We start from the raw sequence: 21,877 nt of genomic DNA, 5'->3' as shown, positions 1-21,877 counted from the left end.
CATGAGGGGAGTTCTTTTGAGGGTCAACTATCCCTTTAATGCCCTTCAGCATGTCATTGACCAATCAGGTCTAATCAATGAAATGAAAAGTTACAAGGTGACTTGGTGACATCAATGGACGGGATGTTTTACACAATGTAATTATCCGATCGGAGACCTGTAGACTCGTGCGATATATGAAAAGCGGTACTTCGTATAGACGTTTACACACTACCTCCTACATACGCATGAGCACACTATCACGGATACACACTATGGGAGCGTAACTAAAGCATGCAATGATAGACTGCAATGACGATGCATCGTTACTTCAGTGTTTGTTTTGTTGTAAAGCGTCTTGAGCAGGGGAGAAGCACTACATAAACCAAACTACTATCCATTGGTGTAATCTTGAGTGTCAATTAAAATCACAATGACCTTCAATATACAGTTATCTCAGTATCAAAACAGATGCAGTCTAGTAAGATAGCATGGAGTCTGATATAAATCTCGCTCTGGCACTCCCTTAAATTGAATCTGTCTTTAATACCACTTAAAAAGGAACAGCAATTACCTGCCAGCCGGAGAGAAAGAGGACATTGCTAATTGCATTGAAATGACAGCTATCCAATGGCGATTGTTGCTAACACACACAGACATACTCGCATGCACTTGTACAAACACATACAGGTCTCCTGACGTTGCAGATGAGGAATAACATCTATAATCTCTCGTCAAAAATACCACATTGCACCCACATACACACAACTTACAAGCATCGACATACAAAATACAAAAACAGACAGCAATCATGACGTCATGATATTTGACTTATATCAGTGGCAGTGTCCTGAAGGGTAACAAATATGTTTAACATGAACTGCTGTGGTGATTCATCGAGTGACCAGAGGACTATTGATTTTGCCTGGAAACCTGCATGACGCGCATTACAGAGATGCACTTAAATGTGATATCATCTGCTGGAAATTGAATTGATGGTTGACCCAAAATGAAAATGATGTCATCATTTATTCCTCCTTGTTTAAAAACCTATTTGTGTTTCTTTTTTCTGTTGAACACAAAAGAAGATATTGTGGAAAATGCTGGTTTATGGGACCCTCTGCCCTCCATAATATATTTACGCTAAAATACATATGTTCAACAGAAGAAAGAAGCTCATTAAGGGCTCTATTTTAATGATCTAGATGCAAAGTCTAAAGCACATGGTGCAAAAGCATTAAGGACGTGTCCGAATCCACGTTTGCTACTTTAAGGATGGAAAAATACGCTTTGCACCCTGGTCAAACAGGGTTGTGCTTCTTCTCTTAATGAGTTATGGGTGTTCTTTGAGCATAAGGTGCACTAAACCAATTAGAGTCTCATCTTACATTCACTTTAAGAGCCAGTTGTGTTGCGCCATGGTGCATTTGCTATTTACATGGCAGACTTTGTAAGTGGAAAACTGAATGCTTCACTAATGAGAAAACAGTTAAACAGATTATCTGCAGCGCAAAGATAAAGAACAAGCCTCCTTCAATTCGCCCTCTTTCTTACTTTCTCTTTACTTTTACTCTTTACTTCTTTACTTTCATGGATAAGGAAACAGTGTTTTACAAGGGTACATGCAGAAATCCTCAAGATAATTTCAATACCTTTTTAAGACTTTTTATAGACCTTCTCAGAATATCTCATTGCCACTTCAAGTTCTAATCAGTATCAAACTTTTAACTTAATAAATAGTTGTTAATAAACAGTTGTAGTTAAATAAATCAATGGAGCACAATCATGCAACAGAACTCAGAAGAAACAAAGCTTGAAAGAATAAATTACGTGATTGTTTTCAGCGACAGGCTTCAGCCACTGTTTAAACTTGTCTTTCCCCAACCAGGAGTAAGCAAACTTACATTTTCACATTTTGCCGTCTGTTTCACTCTATAGTTTTAATGCATGTGGAGAACATAACATCACTTTCCAGCGTTTGTTGCTAACTACGTAACATCACCAGGGCGTAGGAGCTTGGTAGGATGCACACCGACCTGAACCAATCGCGTCAATCAAGAACGCTGTTGTTAATATTAGGAGGAAAATAAATATACTTATGTTTTTTTTGGAGTCAAACACTTTAGACAAAGCTTGAACAAAATTTAAGACCTCGTGTAAACGCAATTAAGACTTTTTAATACCCTTTAAGGGCTTTCATTTTTTCATCATTAATTTATCAAGTTTTACAAATCTTTAAGACCCCGCGGACACCCTGTGTACGCACTCTGCTGAAGACATCCATGAACTTACATATTTAATTTAGTTTGTTAAGCGCACATGTTTGTTTAAAAACTATTTCCAAATTCAGTTCTAATTTACTACAAACTAATGAATAATAAATGAACAATAATAACGAAGTGAGTTATATCCAAACACACGTCCTATTCTTTTGCCCCATATGGTGATGGATACGTCTCCAAAACCGACAGATGGACAAATCTATAATTGTTTTTATTAAATTTGCATTTAATAAATAATACCACTAATAATAATAACAATATACAATAACATTATGCAAATTGTCATGAATAAATTGAAAAAAGCCCCGCGACATAAAGAAGGATTGGAGGCAGTGGTTTTTCTAATTATGTAGAAAAAATAATTTTGTAATATTTAAATCCTTTATTTTTTTCATATGAAAAGATATTTATGTATTGCTTTACATCATGTGTGTATTAAGCAATGTGTATGCTTTTTGGCAATGTGTATGCCTGCATAGGCGCATAACAAATGCGTTTTGTCACCAACTTTCAGTTGGTCAATGGTGTGGTCTATACCTTAACACACCTCCTTTCTAGAACGGCACACAAGTCCGAAAAGTGGTGCAAATGGATTTGCTATTTAAACAACTTGACGCAAAACATGAAAATTTCAATTGCGTTGGTCTGAAAATAGCAACAAATCGCGCCATCTAGCACCTTATTGCGTTAGGTGAATGATAGAGCCCAAAGGGTTAAAACTGCATGAGGAAGAATAAATGATAAGGTCATTTTCCTTTTTGGGTGAACTATGCCTTTAAAAAAGGGTTTTTGAAACAGTCAATGAGAAAATGTATGCATGTTATGCTACATTGTGTTTATAGGTTTTGCATTTCATAAAACTTGACAAAAAACAATATGTTGCTACCTGTGAATGGGTGTGAAAACAAAATACACTGAAAAGTAAAGGCCAACCTACAGAACCTCACAATACAAAGTTGACAGCATTATTATTATGCATTTGTGCACGTATATATGTGTGTATCTGCACATTTTTATATTGCTTAGGTGTTCTTTCTTCAATATCGCCTCCTTTTCTTTCTCCAAACAAAGTGAAAGAGTCAACTGGACTCAATTTGCTTGAAATAGGCACATAAATAATTGATAGATAAGCCTATATGTTTAAAATCAGCTCCCTACAAAAGTGCAGTGGGTCACCTCTAGGGGTGTAATGGATTAAGTTTGATGCGTGATTCATACGGATCACAACCCACGGTTCGGAACACACGTGACCTGCGGATTAATACATCAATTTAACTTTTAGATTAATCCTAATTTTGTAAAAATCACAGAGAGATCACCTCTTGCTTTATTCACATCACATGTATGAAAGCATTTAGGCTTTTCTGTAAAATATAATGATGACGGAAAAAAAGTTCTGGAAGGTTATTTGGCATGTGGTGGGTTTCCTGGGTTATTAAAGGTGTTTACAGTTACTTCTAGTTTAGCCTGCAATAACACATTCAGTGTAAGCTGCACGATTAATCATTAAAAGATCGGGATCTCAACACCCACGCAATATGAATTATAACTAATGGTGATTAGCTTATGCTTATTAATCCTTCAATAATCAAGAAAGAGATTCAGTCTTTAGTCTATTGAGCTAGTACTAGAAGTACTGGAATAATAATTTGTAATTTAGATCAAACCACTGAAGTTTATGGTAAAGATTAAAATCACCGTCATATGCTCAAAAATAAAAGTTGTAGGCAGCAATTACATCATTTAACCAATCGATGGTGAAAACCAGTCATCAAAAACATGCCACTAAATAATTCTCTAAAAATGACACATCTAGCAATGAAACATGAAGTTTTATGAGTGAATATCTGAATCATTTATTGAAAATGAGACTAAAAATAAAAAAGAATTGTAAAAATGATAAGCTTAGATTTATACATTTAATGTTATCAGTAACAGTAGTAGTAAAAGTGAAATTTTCACCGAATGTTTTACAATTTATTTTTATTCAGCTGATTATTTCTTCATTTTATTTTTGACAAAATTACAGGTTATAAGATTTGTTTTTTTAAACCCAAAAGTGTCTTGCAGTACGGTTTTTGTAATAAATGGAAAGCAAATGACATTAGTCTCCTCCCCTTTTTGGCTGATCTGAAAAATGATCCGTGACAAAAAGACAATAATGTAATCCGAACCGTGAGATTTGTGAGCCGTTACACCACCAGTAAACTCCTGGGTACTGCCATGTAACTAGCCAAATCCTACTCAGAAATCCCCATATTAACAAACACAATCAAAATGAACCTCCACTAAAGGCGAACATGCCAATTTACGCAACGCTAATGCAGCCAACTGCAAACAAAGCATTTCTAAAAATAGCACGGGTAACCTAAAACTATTGGTTTATCAATGCCTCCAAACCACTAGGTGTCAGTGCAGGTCCTAAATCACTCTCCAATCAGGCAGCACATACAGAAATTTACAAGTGCATGTAAAAAAAAAAAAGTCCAGATGTGCTCATAATTCTGTGTCAGATTAACTTTGTATCCACATTTTTCATAAAGCCAGTTTTGTCAGCTAATATATCGTTTTTACTTTGAATGCTACAGTGCACCTGGGGTTATGACATCTAGGGTTTGTGATATTTACATTAGGAGATGTGAGGGTGGTATGGCTTACAAGTGTCAGTTCCTTGCGCTGATATGAAAATAGCTGTTAAATGCTGAGAACAAGGCCATTTTCAGAGGTTTGTGGGGAAGGCATTGCCAAATATCTGATTGTGTTTTGTAAACCTTTGATTGTATTTAAAACCTTGTGCTTTGCCACAAAACTGTATTTTGTTTTTCTTTTTATGTCAACATACCTTACAATGTGTTTAATTAGTTATTTAGAATTTTAATCCAGCTTAAATGTGAGGTAGTGATCATCTTCGGTTAGTAAATTTACCCACAAACCCCCAGCCTGTCAGATCCGCCCATGCATGAAGATCTTGATACACATTTCGTTACGTATCATCCCCGCTAATCACTGTGATTTACCATCAGCTCCCACAGACAGTTTGGTAAGAGCGATTTCCTGGACATATACAACATTAACAGGCAGTGGTGTTCAGGCTCTAGAGGAGGCACCAGGGATTTATCTGTAAACTGATATGTGAAACTGTATTGTCTTTCAACTATGACTCCAAACCTATTTGTTGAACACTGTAGATCAACCTGAAACAACACAAGATATTTAGATCTTATGAATTCACTTATGTCTAACTGTTCCTCATACAACATGAAAAAGCAGATTTTACCATGACATGACATTCTGGGGCTAATTCCCTGCTCATAGATTCAGAGTCAAGGCTATTTAACACTATGCTATTGTAGCTCTGTAAAGTGAGCAGTCTATAAAATTTAGATCGAGATGTTTGAGTACATTGTCAATCCTGGGTGGTATTCATCAAATAGGGATGAAATCATGTGTTGTTCAATTTCTTTTTAGCCCATTCAGCGGGTTGAGTGATACTGTAATGCCAAGTTCAGACTGCAAGACTTTAGCCTCGATTTTGACTCACTGACATGTTTTGCGAAATCGCCGACAAATGTCGGTCACGTGAGTAACAATCACACTGTAAACTACCAAAGATGCAATCTGAGAGAATTCCCAATGAGTCACCCGTGAGATATCTGAGCATGTTCAAAATCATGCCGTTTGAAATGTTCATTCATTCATTCATTTTCTTGTCAGCGTAGTCCCTTTATTAATCCAGGGTCGCCACAGCGGAATGAAACGGCAACTTATCCAGCACATTTTTACACAGGGGATGCCCTTCCAGCCGCAACCCATCTCTGGGAAACATCTACACACTCATTCATACACACACTCATTCACTACGGACAATTTAGCCAACCCAATTTACCTGTACCACATGTCTTTGGACTGTGGGGGAAACCGGAGCAACCGGTGGAAACCGACGCGAACGCAGGGAGAACACGCAAACTCCACACAGAAACGCCTACTGAGCCGAGCCGAGGTACGAACCAGTGACCCAGCGACCTTCTTGCTGTGAGGCGGCAGCACTACCTACTGCGTCACTGCGTCGCCCCGTGTGAAATGTGTTCTGATTAAAAATAACATTGGTGATTATCTACAGCCAATGACAGAGCAGCATCCATGAGTGTGGATATCTGCAGGTCAACAGGAGGTTGAGGGAGAAATTAAAAGTGTTTTTTTCGGTCTATTTGGACCCATGAGCACAGAGAGGGGAGGGATTGACAAAGGACCTCAAGCCGGGAATCAAACTCAGGTCTCCATGAGCACCTTAGTGCTCAATGTCGACGCACTTAATCACTACGCTATTGGCACCGATGGCACCCGTGTCTTTTGACGTGTCATCTAAGCGATACCACAACCGGGTCGAAAAAGAAAAAAGCTTAAGAAAAATTGTCAATTCTCTTTAAAGGCCAGGTGAGCAAATTAAGGACATTTTCTACCCCACTAAATGCTTCTCTTTGATTATGTAGTTACAATCAAAAGATATACTACGTCACCTCACGTTGCTTCCATGTCACTTAATTTGTGTGTTTAGTTATAAGAGACGTAGTGTGTGAACCGAGACAAAGTTGGCAGCGATTCTCCTATTGTAATGTCATTGAGTGTGAAACCCCCTGTTGCCGATTCGTCCTGCAGTGTAAACACAGCACAGACAGAACGCTACCTCAGATAGTCATGCAGTGCGAAAACATCTGTGACACAACTACTTTAAAAATCTTGCAGTCTGACCTTGGCATAAGGTGCCAGTAAAAGTATGCCATGTTGCAGTAGTCTGCCACATTCTCCACAACTGACAACTCAGTTCTGGGAAGTAACATGGGAATCAGCAGACTTTTTGGGTGTACATGTGTCAACACCTGATTTACATAACATCTTTTTGGGTCCTTTAGCCTCCCCATCAAGATCGATTAGTCTAAAAACAACTCACTCAAAGAAGTAACTTGTACCTGTTGCCGTCAAGGTTGTCAGTTGTATGAAGGGATCTTGCTCACAGAAACAATTGAGGAATATTTCCACAGTAATATTTTTGTTACTGAATGGACAGAAATGTGGTCAGTCACATCTCTGGATAAGAACAGCTTGTGTCTTAGGTTGGACTGATAGAAGAAGATTTTCAAAAATGTCCTCCAGGCACAAAGTCACAGATTAGTCTATGAAGGATTTTGATGTTTTTGGTCAAATAGATTTTCTTCGTTTGGCTTTGCACTGCACTTTACTCTAGGAGTTGCCTAGTTTATCTCTTGTCAAAATGACGTTGACTTGCATGTGTCAAAGTGACACAAGGCGTTTCCATTTTCCAGTCCATAAATAGCAGAAAGTAGCCACACTGCTTCCTCAGTATCAGTCCTGCAATTCGGAGTCTCTAACTTTTCAAAATGGAGCAGAAATGATTTCGTATAGAATGAAAATGATTAATGTGCCATGCCCCTGGGTGCCCACTGTAGTAATCTTGGATTACAGAACTGATAATATCATTTATTTTTTCAATATCTTCATGCAGTGATGTATTATTTCTGTGTAGGAACATTTGTCTTTGTACACTTTCTTGGAATATCCCAGACAGCCTCCCTCTCTCTGTATTAAATCAGCCAATAGTGTAGGGTCTGGAGTGCTTCATCTCTGTATTCAAACCCTTTTATGTGGTGACTAAATATTAGTAAACTGAGTGGATTTACAGTGGATCTTTCTATTGATGCATGTTAATCGTATTAAAAGTGAGACTCAAAAGACCCCACCTCCTTAGGAAGTCACTTAGCTCTTCTTTGTTGTTAAGACAAGTGTCTCGATTGTCTGTGGTGGTTAATACACTAGGAGGAGGCAGGAAGAGGCTATGGTTTTAATCTCAGTTGGTGGCCGCTCCATCGGTGCTTGGAGGCGGTGCGCTGTCATTGGTAGAAGCCGAGTCAAGACCTCCAGTGGAGATGAGCTCAGGAGTTTTAACTGAGCTTTTCCCGGTATCAGGGGTTTTGGGAGGGGTTGTGCCCTTCACATCCAGCCCAGGAGACAGGGGCGCACTTGGCTCTGATCCTAATTCAGCCTTGGATTCAGGAGTGCCATTTGTAGTTGGTTTTGAGTCGAGAATTGGTGAGATTGGTGATTTAGACTGGGGAGTGGGCGAAGTTGGTTTAAGCTCAGGGACTGGAGAAACTGCTTTAGGATCTGGAGTCTTGGGACCAGGTGTGGGGCTCACAGCAGGTTTCTGTTCAGGAGTGCCAATTTTAGCTGGTGTGGGTTCAGGAGTTGGTGAAACCGCTGGTTTGGCATCTGGAGTAATGGCTGGTTTTGCATCAGGAGTTGGTGTTACTGCTTTTGGAGGTTCAGGAGTTGGGCTTGGAATTGGTTTAGCCTCAGGTGCCGGACTTGTTGGTTTTGGGTCAGCTATCACAGGTTGTTTGGGTTCAGGTGATGGGGTTAAGGTTGGTTTTGTTTCAGGTGGTGGCGAGATGGTCATTTTTGGTTCAGGTGTAGCAGCAGGTTTGGATTCAGGTGTTGGTGTGACTGCAGGTTTGGGTTCAGGTGTTACTGGAGGCTTGGGTTCAGGAGAAGGTGGTGGAGGAGCTGTTGACTTGACCACAGGTGTTGGTTTGAGATCAGAAGCTGATGCTGGTTTTGGAGGGGAGGGGGCCGTCTTTGGTTCTGGAATTTGGTTGGGAACAGCTTTGATTTCCGGGGCAGCAGAGGAACTTAAAACATCAGAATCCGCTATGGCTGCTGTTGGGGCATCTGTGTCACTGTCAAGCGGGAGCCCTGTGGTATTAAAGCCCACTCCAGAGTCACTGGTCTCCATATTCCTCTCTTGTAGACTTGGTTCTTTTGTAGACACTTCCAAACCCTGAAAAACATACACAGAATTTAGTGTCCCTGGAACATTTCAACAACATTTGTCAAAATTCAGCATTATAAGCCAATTTTTACTGTGTGACATAACTCTTACACATCAAATTTTAATATCGGTATGGCTCAAAAGACCGCTAAAAAAAAGAACCAAGCATTGGGTACAGTAACTCCTTCACCCTATAAAATGAGCACTACCAAGTCAAATCATGCAGAAGAAAAATAGCAAATGCTTAAGCTATATATATATAATCTAAAAAGTTTTCCACATTTCTAGTGCTCACCTTAATGCTGACCTCTGTGCTCTGTGATTTTTCAGTAATGTCTTCTTTCTGTGATAGGGCTGGGGCTTCCTCATTTTGACGGGTACAGGCGTCTTTCACAACCTGCATAAATATGAGCAAAAGACTTAGCAAATGCATCTTTTAAAAACATAAAATAGCATATGAGAATGTAAAACAGCAAATGTGGTTGATTTGAAGTTACTAAGTGGGGTTTGAAAGCATTCTCAAACACTCACTTTCCTTCGGCTTTCTGATTTACCAGGAGTCGCCAATTACTCTAGCATAAGTTTTATGCGAGGGAAGCCCTTCCCGACCCAGCACTGAGAGTATACTAAAGGCGTACTCACACTTTGTAAAGTTGTCTTGAACCGGGCCAAAGCACGCTTGCCCCGCCTCTCGTCTCCCCATGGTGTGAGTGTCCCTAACTTGTAGACCCCCAGTTCTGGGCAAACACCCATACACTCTCCTATTCACATACACGTACTCATACACTATGCCCAATTATGTTTATCCAGTTTACTTATAGCACATGTCTTTGGACTGTGGGGGAAACTGGAGCACACTGAGGAAACCCACGTAAACGCGGGAAGAACACAAAAACTCCAGACAGAAATCCCACCTAGCCCAACCAGGACTCGAACCAGCAACCTTCTTGCTGTGAGACGACAGTACGAACCACTTTAAAATGAAGTCTTTTAAGTCTTGATTTGAGTGTGCCTACAACCGGAACACTTCTAATCATTTCTGTAAGCCGGTACCAGAAGCGGGTGGCATAGTAGCTGAAAGTGGATTTCCCTCCTCTCTGACTCAGATCTTAAAAATCTGGGATGTCAGTTATGCCTAGTTCAGACTGCGTGATTTTAGCCCCGATTTTGGCTGGCCGACAGGTTTTGAGAAATCGCAGACAAATGCCTGAAATCACAGGCAAATCGGTGCTCGTGCACGTGAGTGACAATCACACAGTATGAACTTTCAAAGACGTGATCTGAGAGAATCGCCGATACCTGTGAGATATTTGGCATGCTAAATATCTGGAGCTGTCGGCGATTCAAATCATGCCGTGTGAATTGAGTTTTGACTGAAAATAACATCAGCCATCGCCTACAGCCAATGAGAGAGCAGTATTCACTTGCGTGTGCATGTGTGTATACCTGCTGCAGGCCAGTGAGAGGCTGGGGGAGAAGTTAAAAGCGCTCTTTTTCGGTTTATTTGGACCCACGAAATGGAGGAAAAACTAGTGGAGGTTTAACAGGACTCAGGAGGAGCACCCGTGTCTGTTTGACGTTTCATACAGAAAGAAATTAGTTTATTATCAACGTTGAGTAGAAATGGCTAATTCCCTTTAAACCCAGGTGAGCAAATATGTACATTTTTTACCCCATTAAATGCTTCTTTCTCATAATGTAGTTAATAACAAAAGATATACTACGTGTTTTTGGCTGAGACGTAGTTTGGACGAAGTTGTCGGCGGTTCTTCCTATAGTAAAGTCGTGCAATGTGAAGTCCCTGTCGCCGATATATCTTGCAGTGTAAACAAAGCAGCGACGAAACGCAAGCCCAGATAGTCATGCAGTGTGAAAACATCTGTGACACGACTACTTTAAAAATCACGCAGTCTGAACTCGGCATTAGGTTCCAGTGACCATAACTGCAATGTATTGAGGTGTCCTAGGCCATGTGATTTTTAAAATAAATAATTTTAAGTGATTTTAACTTTAAAATCTACTCTATTTAACTGGAACCCAGCCTAGGGACCCGAGGACTGGAGTAAAATGCTTAGATTTTTTGTTTCTGGTCAGAATACCAGAATCTAACTGTCCTTTGAGATGGCCGATAAGGAGTCCATTACAGTAATCCAACCAGCTGGTGATATAAGCATGAACATGTGTCTTTAAGTCTTCACTGGAAACACAACATCTAATACTTGTGATGTTTTTGAGGTAATAATATGCTGTTTTAGTTATGCTTTGAGATGACTACTGAAATTAAGACCTAACTCCAGAATCGCACCACACTTCAGCCCAAAATGGAGTAAATTGGTAAATACCTGTCTGAAGGCATCTCCTTCCACTTTTCCAGCATTCTGGGCTTTCTCCTCAATGGCTCTGGCCTTTGCTGCACGTTTGCGTATCTTCACCAAACACGACACCAAGCACACCAACAGCAGCAACACCAATAATGCTACCAGAGCGATGATGGCAATGTACAGTCTTGGAATACTGTAGGCTGAGAAATAAGAGAGGGAGATACATCAGTAAGTCCAAAACATCAAAATTAAATGAGCAGTTTATTTAATTTTCATCTGTCATCTTAAATCTCACGTTTCAGACTCAGGTGGAACTCAGACACCAAGAATCCCTGAAGGTCCGTCACACTGAAAACACCGGCATCGCTGGCCTTCACATCCGTCAGGACACACACAGAGTCCTCCAAAGTAAGGCGACCCTCGAGGTCCAGGTTAGGAGGCACACTGAGCTCTCCGCTCTCCATAATCAAATACTTGAGCTTATCGGACTCAGGGGTGTAGTTCAGGCGGACTAAAGACCTATTCAAGTGCAGGTTTATTTTCACAGTGTCACCGTATGAAACGGGTTCAAATACCTGATGTTCTGGAAGTGAGAAAGAAGGAGGGACAGCAGGAAGGAAATATGTTATTGAAGCCGTGATACTCAGCTTTTTAATCTAAGATGATGTCAAGAGTCAAGAAAAAGGGGGGAAAACAGTAGGGAGAAATCATAGATTTTTTAGAGATTAATTGCTACAGAAATTCTAGGTATTCTAGTTGTCTCTCTTCCTCTTTTAGAACTTCCCCTACCAATCTTTTTTGGTTTTATGACATACCTAAAGAGTTTTCCTCTGAATGTACACTCTTAAAAATTAAGGTTGCTTATATTTTCCCTAAAGAAAAACGTTATAGCAGAAAATAATGGATCTTTCATGGCATTACTGCAAAACCCTGTTTCTGGAAGTGTTTATGCCCAGTGGTGAAAGGAGTACTGAAAAAGCATACTTAAGTAAAAGTACCATCACTTGCCTAAAAATGTAGTGTGAGTAGAGTAAAAGTACCTGTTGTAAATATTACTCAAAGTAAGAGTAAAAAGTAGCCCTTTTAAAAGTACTCATGAGTAGTGAGTAGTGAGTATAATGCTGTTAAAAGTTGATGCATGTACATGTAAATTGTGGATGTGTGTAAACGTAACATTCTGTAGTGCATTTACTTATTGCCCAGCAGGCACACAATGTCATAAGACGTTAATATTAGGTTAGATTTAGGTTGTGATGTCAGGTGACCAAAATTCAATGTCTGGCCAGCGTTTAAGGACATTATTATTTTGATGTCCAATAATGACATCAAATGGCGTTGATATTTGGTTGATTTTAAGTTGTTAGAAAGTGACCAAAATCCAATATCGAGCCAACATCTTAAACCAACATCCTATTGACGTCAAATACTGACATTTATTCATCAGGTATGGCAACCAAAATTGAACACCTGATAGACGTCATAGTGGTAACGTCGACACAACGTCAAGCTGTAACATCATTAGACGTTGATATTTGGTTGGACAGTGACATCGGGCTGACGTTGAGTTCTAATGTAAACCCGATTTTCATTTCCAAACAAAATGCAGCGTCTCCACGCCGTTAGGGTACAATTTCAATCTGACGGCATGTTGATGTCTTGTGCCTGCTGGGTGCTTAAGGCCATTTCGGTCATCATACAGTAAATATCCATCATCTTCTCATCAGCATCTAAACCAGGGGTGCTCAAACTCGGTCCTTAGGGGCCGGTGTCCTGCAAAGTTTAGTTCCAATCCCAATTAGATGCACCTGGGCTAGCTAATCAATCTCATACCAGGCTTTCTAGAAACATCTGTGCAGGTGTGTTGAGGCAAGTTGGAGCTAAAATCTGCAGGACATCGGCCCTCTAGGACTGTGTTTAGGCATCCCTGATCTAAACAGTCTCTGGGTCATTGCGTGTAAAGATTTTAAACATCTTCTTGGACACTTTTAATGCTTCCAAACAGTTTGCTGCAATGTAAAGTGCACATGGCTTGAAGTATTTCATAATGATGCAGTTTACCTTCTATGTGTGATTTGATTGGACAGGAATCACAGGACTCCCATAAACAAGAAAAAATAAAGTAGTGACTGCAGGTTGAAGGAAAGTAGTGGAGTAAAAAGTACAGATACAGCACTAAAAATGTACTCAAGTGAGAGTAAAAGTACACATTTTTAAAACTACTTAGTTAATTATAATTTCTCAGAAAAACTACTCAATTACAGTAACTTGAGTATTTGTAATTAGTTACTTTACACCACTATATATGCCAAACATAATCTTGCATTTATAACTTGACAATTGCAGCATTCTTCCACCAAAATTTGTGTTTAATGTCTACAACTCTGACTGTTGTCTATGACAAAAAAAACTAGTTGATAGTTTCAAATATCTCACATCACTCTGTGGCCTCTTTTCTCTATATAATCATACAATTTCCCCATGAATCAATATTTCTATTTATTTATAGCCATCTAATGCAGGAAAATGTACAGCTATTTGAGTATTATTGCAAAATAAATCCTTTCAGGAAGATACAAGCCCCTTTTGCATCACACTGCGATCCTATTTCAGTTCTCATGGCTAATTTTAGGATTATTTATTTCAACGGCTGACTATTTTCCTTCACATACTTTATTCCTCCCTCAAAAACTATTCATATTTTTTTTTTATATCAGCTTGCCTATAGTGTGAATAATTTCTGTACTTAAAGGAATAGTTCGCCGGTGCATTTACATTGAAGTGCTTTGAAGAGTTCATTTTAAAGCTGGGCGATTTGTCAAAATTGTATCAATAATCGCCTTTAAAAATAGCTCGATATCCTATAATATTGTCTCCCTCCACATCCATTTAGAGTTGAAGTCAGAATTATTCATCCCTTTTGAATTTTTGTTTCTTTTTTAAATATTTCCCAAATGATGTTTAACAGCAAGGAAATTTTCACAGTATGACTGATAATATTTTTCCTTCTGGCGAAAGTCGTATTTGTTTTATTTCGGCTAGAATAAAAGCAGTTTTAAATTTTTTAAAAATCATTTTAAAGTCAAAATTATTAGCCCCTTTAGGCTATTGTTTTCCTGATTGTCTAAAGAACAAACCATCGAACAAACCTAGTGAAGCCTTTAAATGTAACTTTCAGCTAAATACTAGTATCTTGAAAAATATCTAGTCAAATATTATGTACTGTCATCATGACAAAGATAAAATAAATCAGTTATTAGAAATAAGTTATTATGATTATGATTAGAAATGTGTTGAAAAAGTATTTTCTCTGTTAAACAGAAATAAACAGGGGGGCTAATAATTCTGACTTCAACCGTATGTTCAAGTTAAATGTGAAAGAACAAGCAAGGAGGATCTCTGAAGAGATCTATTTGAAGAAGAAGAAAAATAATACTGGTGAACTAAATAAAAAAAACAACAACTAATTGGCAAAAACACCCAGGCAGGACAGACCAACTGACAGATGCTAAGCTTATCTTTTTGGGGCAAACTCAATGCAGCTTTACAGATAACTCTCTCGTCCGCCCCTACATCACACGATCATTAAGATGCATTTTAATAACAACTAAAATAGTGAACAAGCAAATTTCCTAAACATTATATAGCCTATATAGATTGTGTTTAGCCTGTGATGCAAACAAAACTGTGTGTAATATGTTGACCCTGCACTTTATGATTTCTCGGCCGCTTTCTGAAAGGTAAGATGTGAATCTTACCTTTCACATTCAGGCAAATCTTCTTCTTGACTTTGCCATTGGAATCACTGAAGGTGTAACTGCCCTCATCAGCCCCTGTGACAGCACGCAAAACGAACTTTTGAGTATCGATCTTGAGCCGCTCCTGGTAAGTCTCCTTGGGCGTCCCATCATCATTTAGCAGGTTGGCAGCAGGCAGTGACGTCTGATTGGCCTCCACTGCACTGTGGCGAAAGCCGATGCGCAACGGCTGTGATATATCATTCAGTGAAACATGAAAATCTAAACCATAATACACCTTGACCTCACTTGAGCAGTCTGGAAAGTGACAAACAAGAGAGAGAGACAAACAAGAAAGATTAAATGAGACTTTTAAGAGTTATTAAAACGATTATGTTTAGAAATGTGCTGAAAAAAATCTTCTCTCCGTTAAACAGAAATCGGGGAAAAAAATTAACAGGGTGTCTAATAATTCTGACTTCAACTGTATATATAATTAAAAAATAATTTTCATTTTAGTTTTACTTGTACTCAATCTAGCAGTGCAAAATAAGTAGCAACACCAGTGGCCATTAAATGAAATGCACAGAGCACCTTAAAGGAATAGTTCACAAAAAAATGAAAATTTACAAACTATTTACTCATCCTCAAGTGGTTCCAAACCTCTACGAGTTCCTTTCTTTAGTAGGATAGTAGTGGTAGTTTCTTCCATAGTAGGATAAACAGAGTTACAGCTCACCAACATTTTTCAAAATATCTGCTTTTGTGTTCAACAGAAGAAAATTCATAAAGGTTTGAAGTGAACTATCACTTTAAATGCTCATGATCACACTTAGTACAGTAAAGAAAAACTTAACCTGACTTAATGGCCGAATATATAAAATATGTAAAAATGTGCTGTATGCTGTCCTCTCAATAATTAGTAAACGCTTAAGAAAGTTTACAGAAAACAGTAGTTAAGAAAGCATGAGATCATTGTGGTATGAGTATATTTCAACCAGCCCTATAAATCTCTGACACTATTAAGCCAGTTGAAGATTTAATGATAGTTTGACTATATATAAACATAACACCAAAAATTTAACATTTCAGATGTTTTTCTCAGCACGGAGAGAAGAAGAGTCATTTTAAAACTCTTTAGTTTGACTGCATGTGTCGAAAATAAAACTTTGCTCATCTTATCCAAGTCATTGCAACATAAAACATTCATTCATTCATATATTTTCCTTAGTGGTGGGCAAAGTAAGGCTTCATGAAACCCTGAAACAGTCGAAGCAAATGTGTCGAAGCTTCGAAACGTTTCGAAACCCCACTCTACGCTGACACCTAGTGGTAATTTTTGTATTGCACTGAAACAGCTTCAGCAAATAACAGTTGAGCAAATTGAGGTATTAAACCCCACTTTGCAGACCTAAACCATTAATTGATTTAGTGGGGTGGTTAAGGTTTTTGACTACCATGCTGGGATAGCGGGTTCGATTCCATGGCTGATACAATTTTATAATGCTTTAATACCAGTTGGTAATGCTTTGTTCTTGTCTCGTTTTGTTTCAACATTGGTGTGACATCCGAATGAACACTTTGTGAATAAATTTGTCTTGTTTTGGTCATGAAACAGGGTTGTTGCTAGATCAGACACAGTTGTGGCCAGAAGTTAACAAGAATCAGGCCCGGATTGGCTAATCAGGAGGACCGGGAGAATTCCCAGTGGGCCGGTCCGTTTTTTGGCCGCGAGGGCCAGTGTCCCTAGTTCCAGAATCGGTTGCTCTCAGCAGTCACACTTTTTAAAAATAATTTAATTATTTACTTGACCACAGCCTTCTTATTAATTATTTTACCGCAGCTCTGCTCTTTTTATCTATTTTCTCGTAGCCTCGTGAACAGGATGCAGGTTAATGATGATATAACTAGATAAGTCACCATTAAACGTACAGCAGTTGTGGTACAGTGGTTAGTACGTTAGATTATGAGCCGGCCAACCCGGGTTCGGTCCTTGTCTGAGTAACAATTTTTTTTTTCATTTTTATTGTTAGGACATAATACTGTAAGGGTTGTTGAACATTTGAAGTTCTAAAAGTGCTGTTTTCTCAAAAAAAGACGTGATAGTGTAATTAGAAACTGAATTGGAAATAACCTTATTTTAATATAGTCAACTGGTGAACTGAGGTGGGCCGGTCTGAGGCTTGAAACTCCAGGGCTGAAAAAGAGTCCCACTCCGGCCCTGACAAGAATTATTTATATTATTTATTAAATTTCCCCTGTATTGCATTTTATTAACGTCTACCCAAACCCTAAACCCAACCATCACAGTAATGTAAAAATATTAATTATTGTTTTACAGTGTTACAAAAATGATGCCAAATTGATGGCGTATCTGCAGCTTTATCCTATTTAGGCTACACCATAAAACAGAAACATGATTAAAATACATAAAACCATCATTTCGGAGTATTTGTACAAGTCGGGATTCGAACCCAAAAGTTATTTGATGCAAAGTAACAGCGTGCACATGCACAGTCCACTAGGCCATACGACACAGAAGTATATTCTGACCCTGGTAGTCAAATGCAGATTCGCCAAGTCTCGAAACGCTTCTAAACTGATCAAAGCTTTGAATCGCTTCAGGTCACGTGACCAGGTGTTTCGAAACACTTTAGTCACGTGACTTGGGTGTTTCGGACCATGTTTCGGTGCAGTGTTTCGAAACACTTGCGCTTCGGGATCTCGACACTGTGTCGAAACGTCAGCCATTCCTAATTTTACTTCGGCTAAGTCCCTTATTTATTAGGGGTCACCACAGTGGAATGAACTGCCAACTATATGTTTTATAGACATAGACTAGACTAGTCATAGACTACAGCCAATTTAAATTAATTCATTCATTTTCTTTTCGGCTTAGTCCCTTTATTCATTAGGGGTTGCCACAAGGAAATGAACTGACAACTTATCCAGCACGTTTCACGCAGCAGATACCCTTCCAGCTGCAACCCAACACTGAGAAACACCCATACACACTCTTTCACACACATACACTACGGCCAATAAAGCTTATTCAATTCACCTATAGCGCATGTCTTTGGACTCTGGGGGAAACCGGAGCACCAGGAGGAAACCCACGCAAACACAGGGAGAATGTGCAAACTCCACACAGAAATGCCAACTGGCCCAGCCGGGACTCGAACCAGTGACCATCTTGCTGTGAGGCAACAATGTTAACCACTGAGCCACCATGCCACCCAATATAAAACAGATTTTATAAACATTTTCTCCAAAGTATGGAAAATATAATAAGCTAGAACCTACTGAGGGACAGCGTAATTTAAACTAAAGTCTTATTCTTTATTATTATTTGCATAATATTTTGATGCTCATTTAATGTTTAAGAAAAATCCACATTAATGTCAAGATTGCAAACAAACATGATTGCCTCTTACTTTGATGACCTTTCTGAGGATTTACTTTCTCTGCCCAATTTTCTGGTCGTAGAAGAAGAGGTTGTATTTTGTACCCCATTAATGGAAAGGGTCAGCTAGCACCACTAATAATGGGAGAAACGGATAAATGAAGGCTCTTTAGGTAGATAACAACGGAAGGCAACCAGAGTGGCTTGACAGAGCTACAATTACTGCAGCAGCTCATTAAACCTCCCTTACCATTCACCACATCACTTCCTATAATAATGGAAGTCACTCACAGCTATTCTAGTGTGTGTATGTGTGTGTGTGTGTGTGTGTGTGTCCAATTGAATGCACAAGCTGCTGTACAAAATGTGTGATAGAATCTTTGGTATTATGCGATGAAATTGCTGCAGTACCTCTAATATAGAGCTTCATGGTTGTAACTTCCTTTGTGTTTTGGTTGGATGTGATGGTGTAAACTCCTTCGTCGCTTTCTCCAACATTCTCCAAAATCAGGTGGCTCATACCGGTGTTGAGCGCGGCACGACGGTCCACCACTTTCCCAGCTCTCATCAGTGGCTTCTCGCGTCCTGGACCAAATGAAGGCCTGAAGGACACGTCAGCTCCTCCTGCCGGCAAGGGGATGTGGAAGTCTTCCCCAAAAAACAACGTCTGCGATGCTTCTTGGGCTGGAAGAAACACAAGTGGAGAGGTTTCATTGTGGTATATTGTTGAAACAAGTTATTTTTATAATAAGTAATAACAGCAAAAAAACAAAGAAAAAAAAGACAAGTAATAAAAAGTTGATTGATTGTACATAAAGTGTTATTAATGAACTAATTTGAAAAAACAATATATATTAGGTGTCAACGGAAAATCTTATTTAATAAAAATGTAAATACTTCAGCTAGTAAATGATACTCATCTTTTGCTATTTGCTTTAATTAAAGCTAAAATATCGACAATAAAAATGGGCATCTTCTGTAAATAATGCCAAAAAAATTATAAGATAAAAAAATGAATTAAACAGGACACATTCTAATGTACAAACAAACAAATAAATAAATAAAGTCTTATTCAGCTTTTATTGTTTGGATATTCAACTCAAAAGACTTATATAAAAAAAGAACAGAATTAGTACAACTTTTGGATTTTACTACAAATTTGTAAAACTAAAATTCAAATAATCAATACAGCAGTTTTACCTTTCAGCGTAGCAGAGAATGCTGAAAAGTCAAAAAGAACACCATCAATGATTAGATTAACAAACACATTCATTAGCGTAGCAACAATTAGTCAAATCACACAGAAAGAGAATGCATTTTAATTTTCCTTTTTGTTTAGAGACACTGGGTGTCAAATTTTATTTTTATATTACGTTATCATCTAAGAAATATTTATTCGCAATACATCATGCAGTTTAAATATTTTCAATGTCATATTGTTACCAATAATTGGGTAAACGATTGTAGGTTCTTTTGTTAATTAGATTATTAAAATGAATTAATAATATTTACGTTTTAAAGTGATCATCTTCTGAGCATTTTGAAACATAAAACAAAAACCATTTCAATGTCAAAATTATTAGCCCCTTTAAGCTATATTTTTTCTCGATAGTCTACAGAACCAACTATCGTAATACAATAACTTGCCTAATTAGCCTGGTTAACCATTTAAATGTCACTTCAAGCAGTAAAGAAGAGCCTTGAAAAATATCTAGCCAAATATTATTTACTGTCATCATGGCAAAGATTAAAAAAAATCAGTTATTAGAGATAAGTTAATAAAACTATTATGTTTAGAAATGTGTTGAAAAAATCTTCTCTCCGTTAAACAGATATTGGGGGGAAAATACAGGGGGGCTAAAAATTCAGACTTCAACTGTATATAATAAACAGACTGTCTAATAAGAACCATCAAAATCAAAAAGAGTGATCAAAACCTTCCTAAAACATGACCACACGTTTTATTCCTGAGTTCTGAACTGATATTACAATCCTAAGAGAAGTCAAAAATAAATGTGGCTAAATCCTATTGTACATTCATCAAGCATGTCGTCTTAAACACTACAGTCACTGCAAACTGCAAATCTCTCATGGTAATTAGAAATGTTTTTTTGCTAATTTGGATGAATATGATCTAATTCGTCTACAGATTATAATCATTTGCTCTAGCCAAAGTAAAGGGATGTCTTAGGCCTTTTTTTAGTACGAATGAAACAGGATGAGTTTGCCAATTTTTCGGGCAAAAAGCAAAATTGTTATTTTTTGTTGTGTAACCAGGCAGCATTCAGTGTTCTCTTCACATTTGTGAGACAATTACAGCACTTAGAGAAGACACACTGTACATCACAACTGTAATTAACGAACTACAATAGTTATTAGCACGTCAAAGCCAAAGTCCTTATCATTTACACTCAAGAAAGCACACTTCTGTTACAATACACTACATATTTACATAAAAAATACCATAGTAATTTATATTAAATACTATCGTAGTTTTGAACGATACAATAGTAAAGCACTTGTATCAAAGGTCCCATTTTATGAAAATAAAATATTTTAGAAGTTAGTATCAGTATTGTTATCTGTATGGCACCAAAACAGTGACAAAATTAATCTTTAGAAGATATAAAAACGACATAAACATGTAAAGCTCGTAGTTTGTCACTGCCGCTTAAATGGATCAGCTGTTTTATTCGCATCACCTCATCCCTTCAGTTTCTCATCAAATCGTGACCAATCAAAAGCTCTTTAGTATCTGACATGCCCCGCCCCCTTTAAGATGCTTCACATTTGATGCGCTTGAGCTGAACCACTCTCACTGGCAGAGTTGTGAGAAAAACTATACGCTATTGGCTGTTTTTATTAAGGGAATGGGCTATACTATGTCCCGCCCCCTCTTCTTAACCCTCTTCAGGTTGAGATACCGTCAAATATCAAATAAAAATGCACATTTCGAAGCACCTAACAGGACCTTTAATCTGTTTTGGTAGTTCAACAGTTGCTATGGTAACACACCAACTATAGTAATCCACTTGTTAAGTGTGACATCAAGCGAAGTGGTTTCTGGGTCCAAGAGCTCTATCAAACTGTATAGGGAGACTCAACAAATGGTAATAATAAACGTTTAAGCGATGTAATACTTTCGAAAATCATGATCGCAATATATATATTCATGCCTTACAGGCCCACCCGGAATCTGCGCACGATTTTTCGAATATTTTCGCAGATTTTTAGCCCATCATTAATTCTGTTTATTTACTTTAGTAAATGTGTGTAAATCTATATTTATTCATTTTTTAATTCAATTCAATTCA

General features: G+C 38.2%; 1 protein-coding gene across 3 annotated transcripts in view; it reads right to left on the bottom strand.

The window, feature by feature from the left end:
- Positions 1-505: 505 nt before the first annotated feature.
- The window catches only part of si:dkeyp-77h1.4, a 27,854-nt gene continuing 6,482 nt past the window's right edge, over positions 506-21,877 (bottom strand). For 2 of the 3 annotated variants that reach the window (XM_087286601.1, XM_087286602.1), the window contains 7 exons: positions 19,764-19,784; positions 18,975-19,247; positions 15,182-15,478; positions 11,722-12,009; positions 11,448-11,626; positions 9,401-9,502; positions 506-9,114 (listed from right to left, as the gene is read on the bottom strand). In XM_087286601.1, coding sequence (XP_087142727.1) covers positions 8,125-9,114; positions 9,401-9,502; positions 11,448-11,626; positions 11,722-12,009; positions 15,182-15,478; positions 18,975-19,247; positions 19,764-19,784 — 2,150 coding nt within the window. In that variant the 3' untranslated portion in view covers positions 506-8,124. The remainder of the gene's footprint in view (positions 9,115-9,400; positions 9,503-11,447; positions 11,627-11,721; positions 12,010-15,181; positions 15,479-18,974; positions 19,248-19,763; positions 19,785-21,877) is intronic. The other variant, XR_015510992.1, reaches the window with a different exon arrangement.

The sequence above is a fragment of the Danio rerio genome, chromosome 16 (assembly GCF_052040795.2).
Source record: "Danio rerio strain M-AB ecotype USA chromosome 16, GRCz13ab, whole genome shotgun sequence".
Lineage (NCBI taxonomy): Eukaryota > Metazoa > Chordata > Actinopteri > Cypriniformes > Danionidae > Danio > Danio rerio.
The sequence above is the reverse complement of the archived record's forward strand: the minus strand, read 5'-3'. Positions and strand labels throughout refer to the sequence as shown.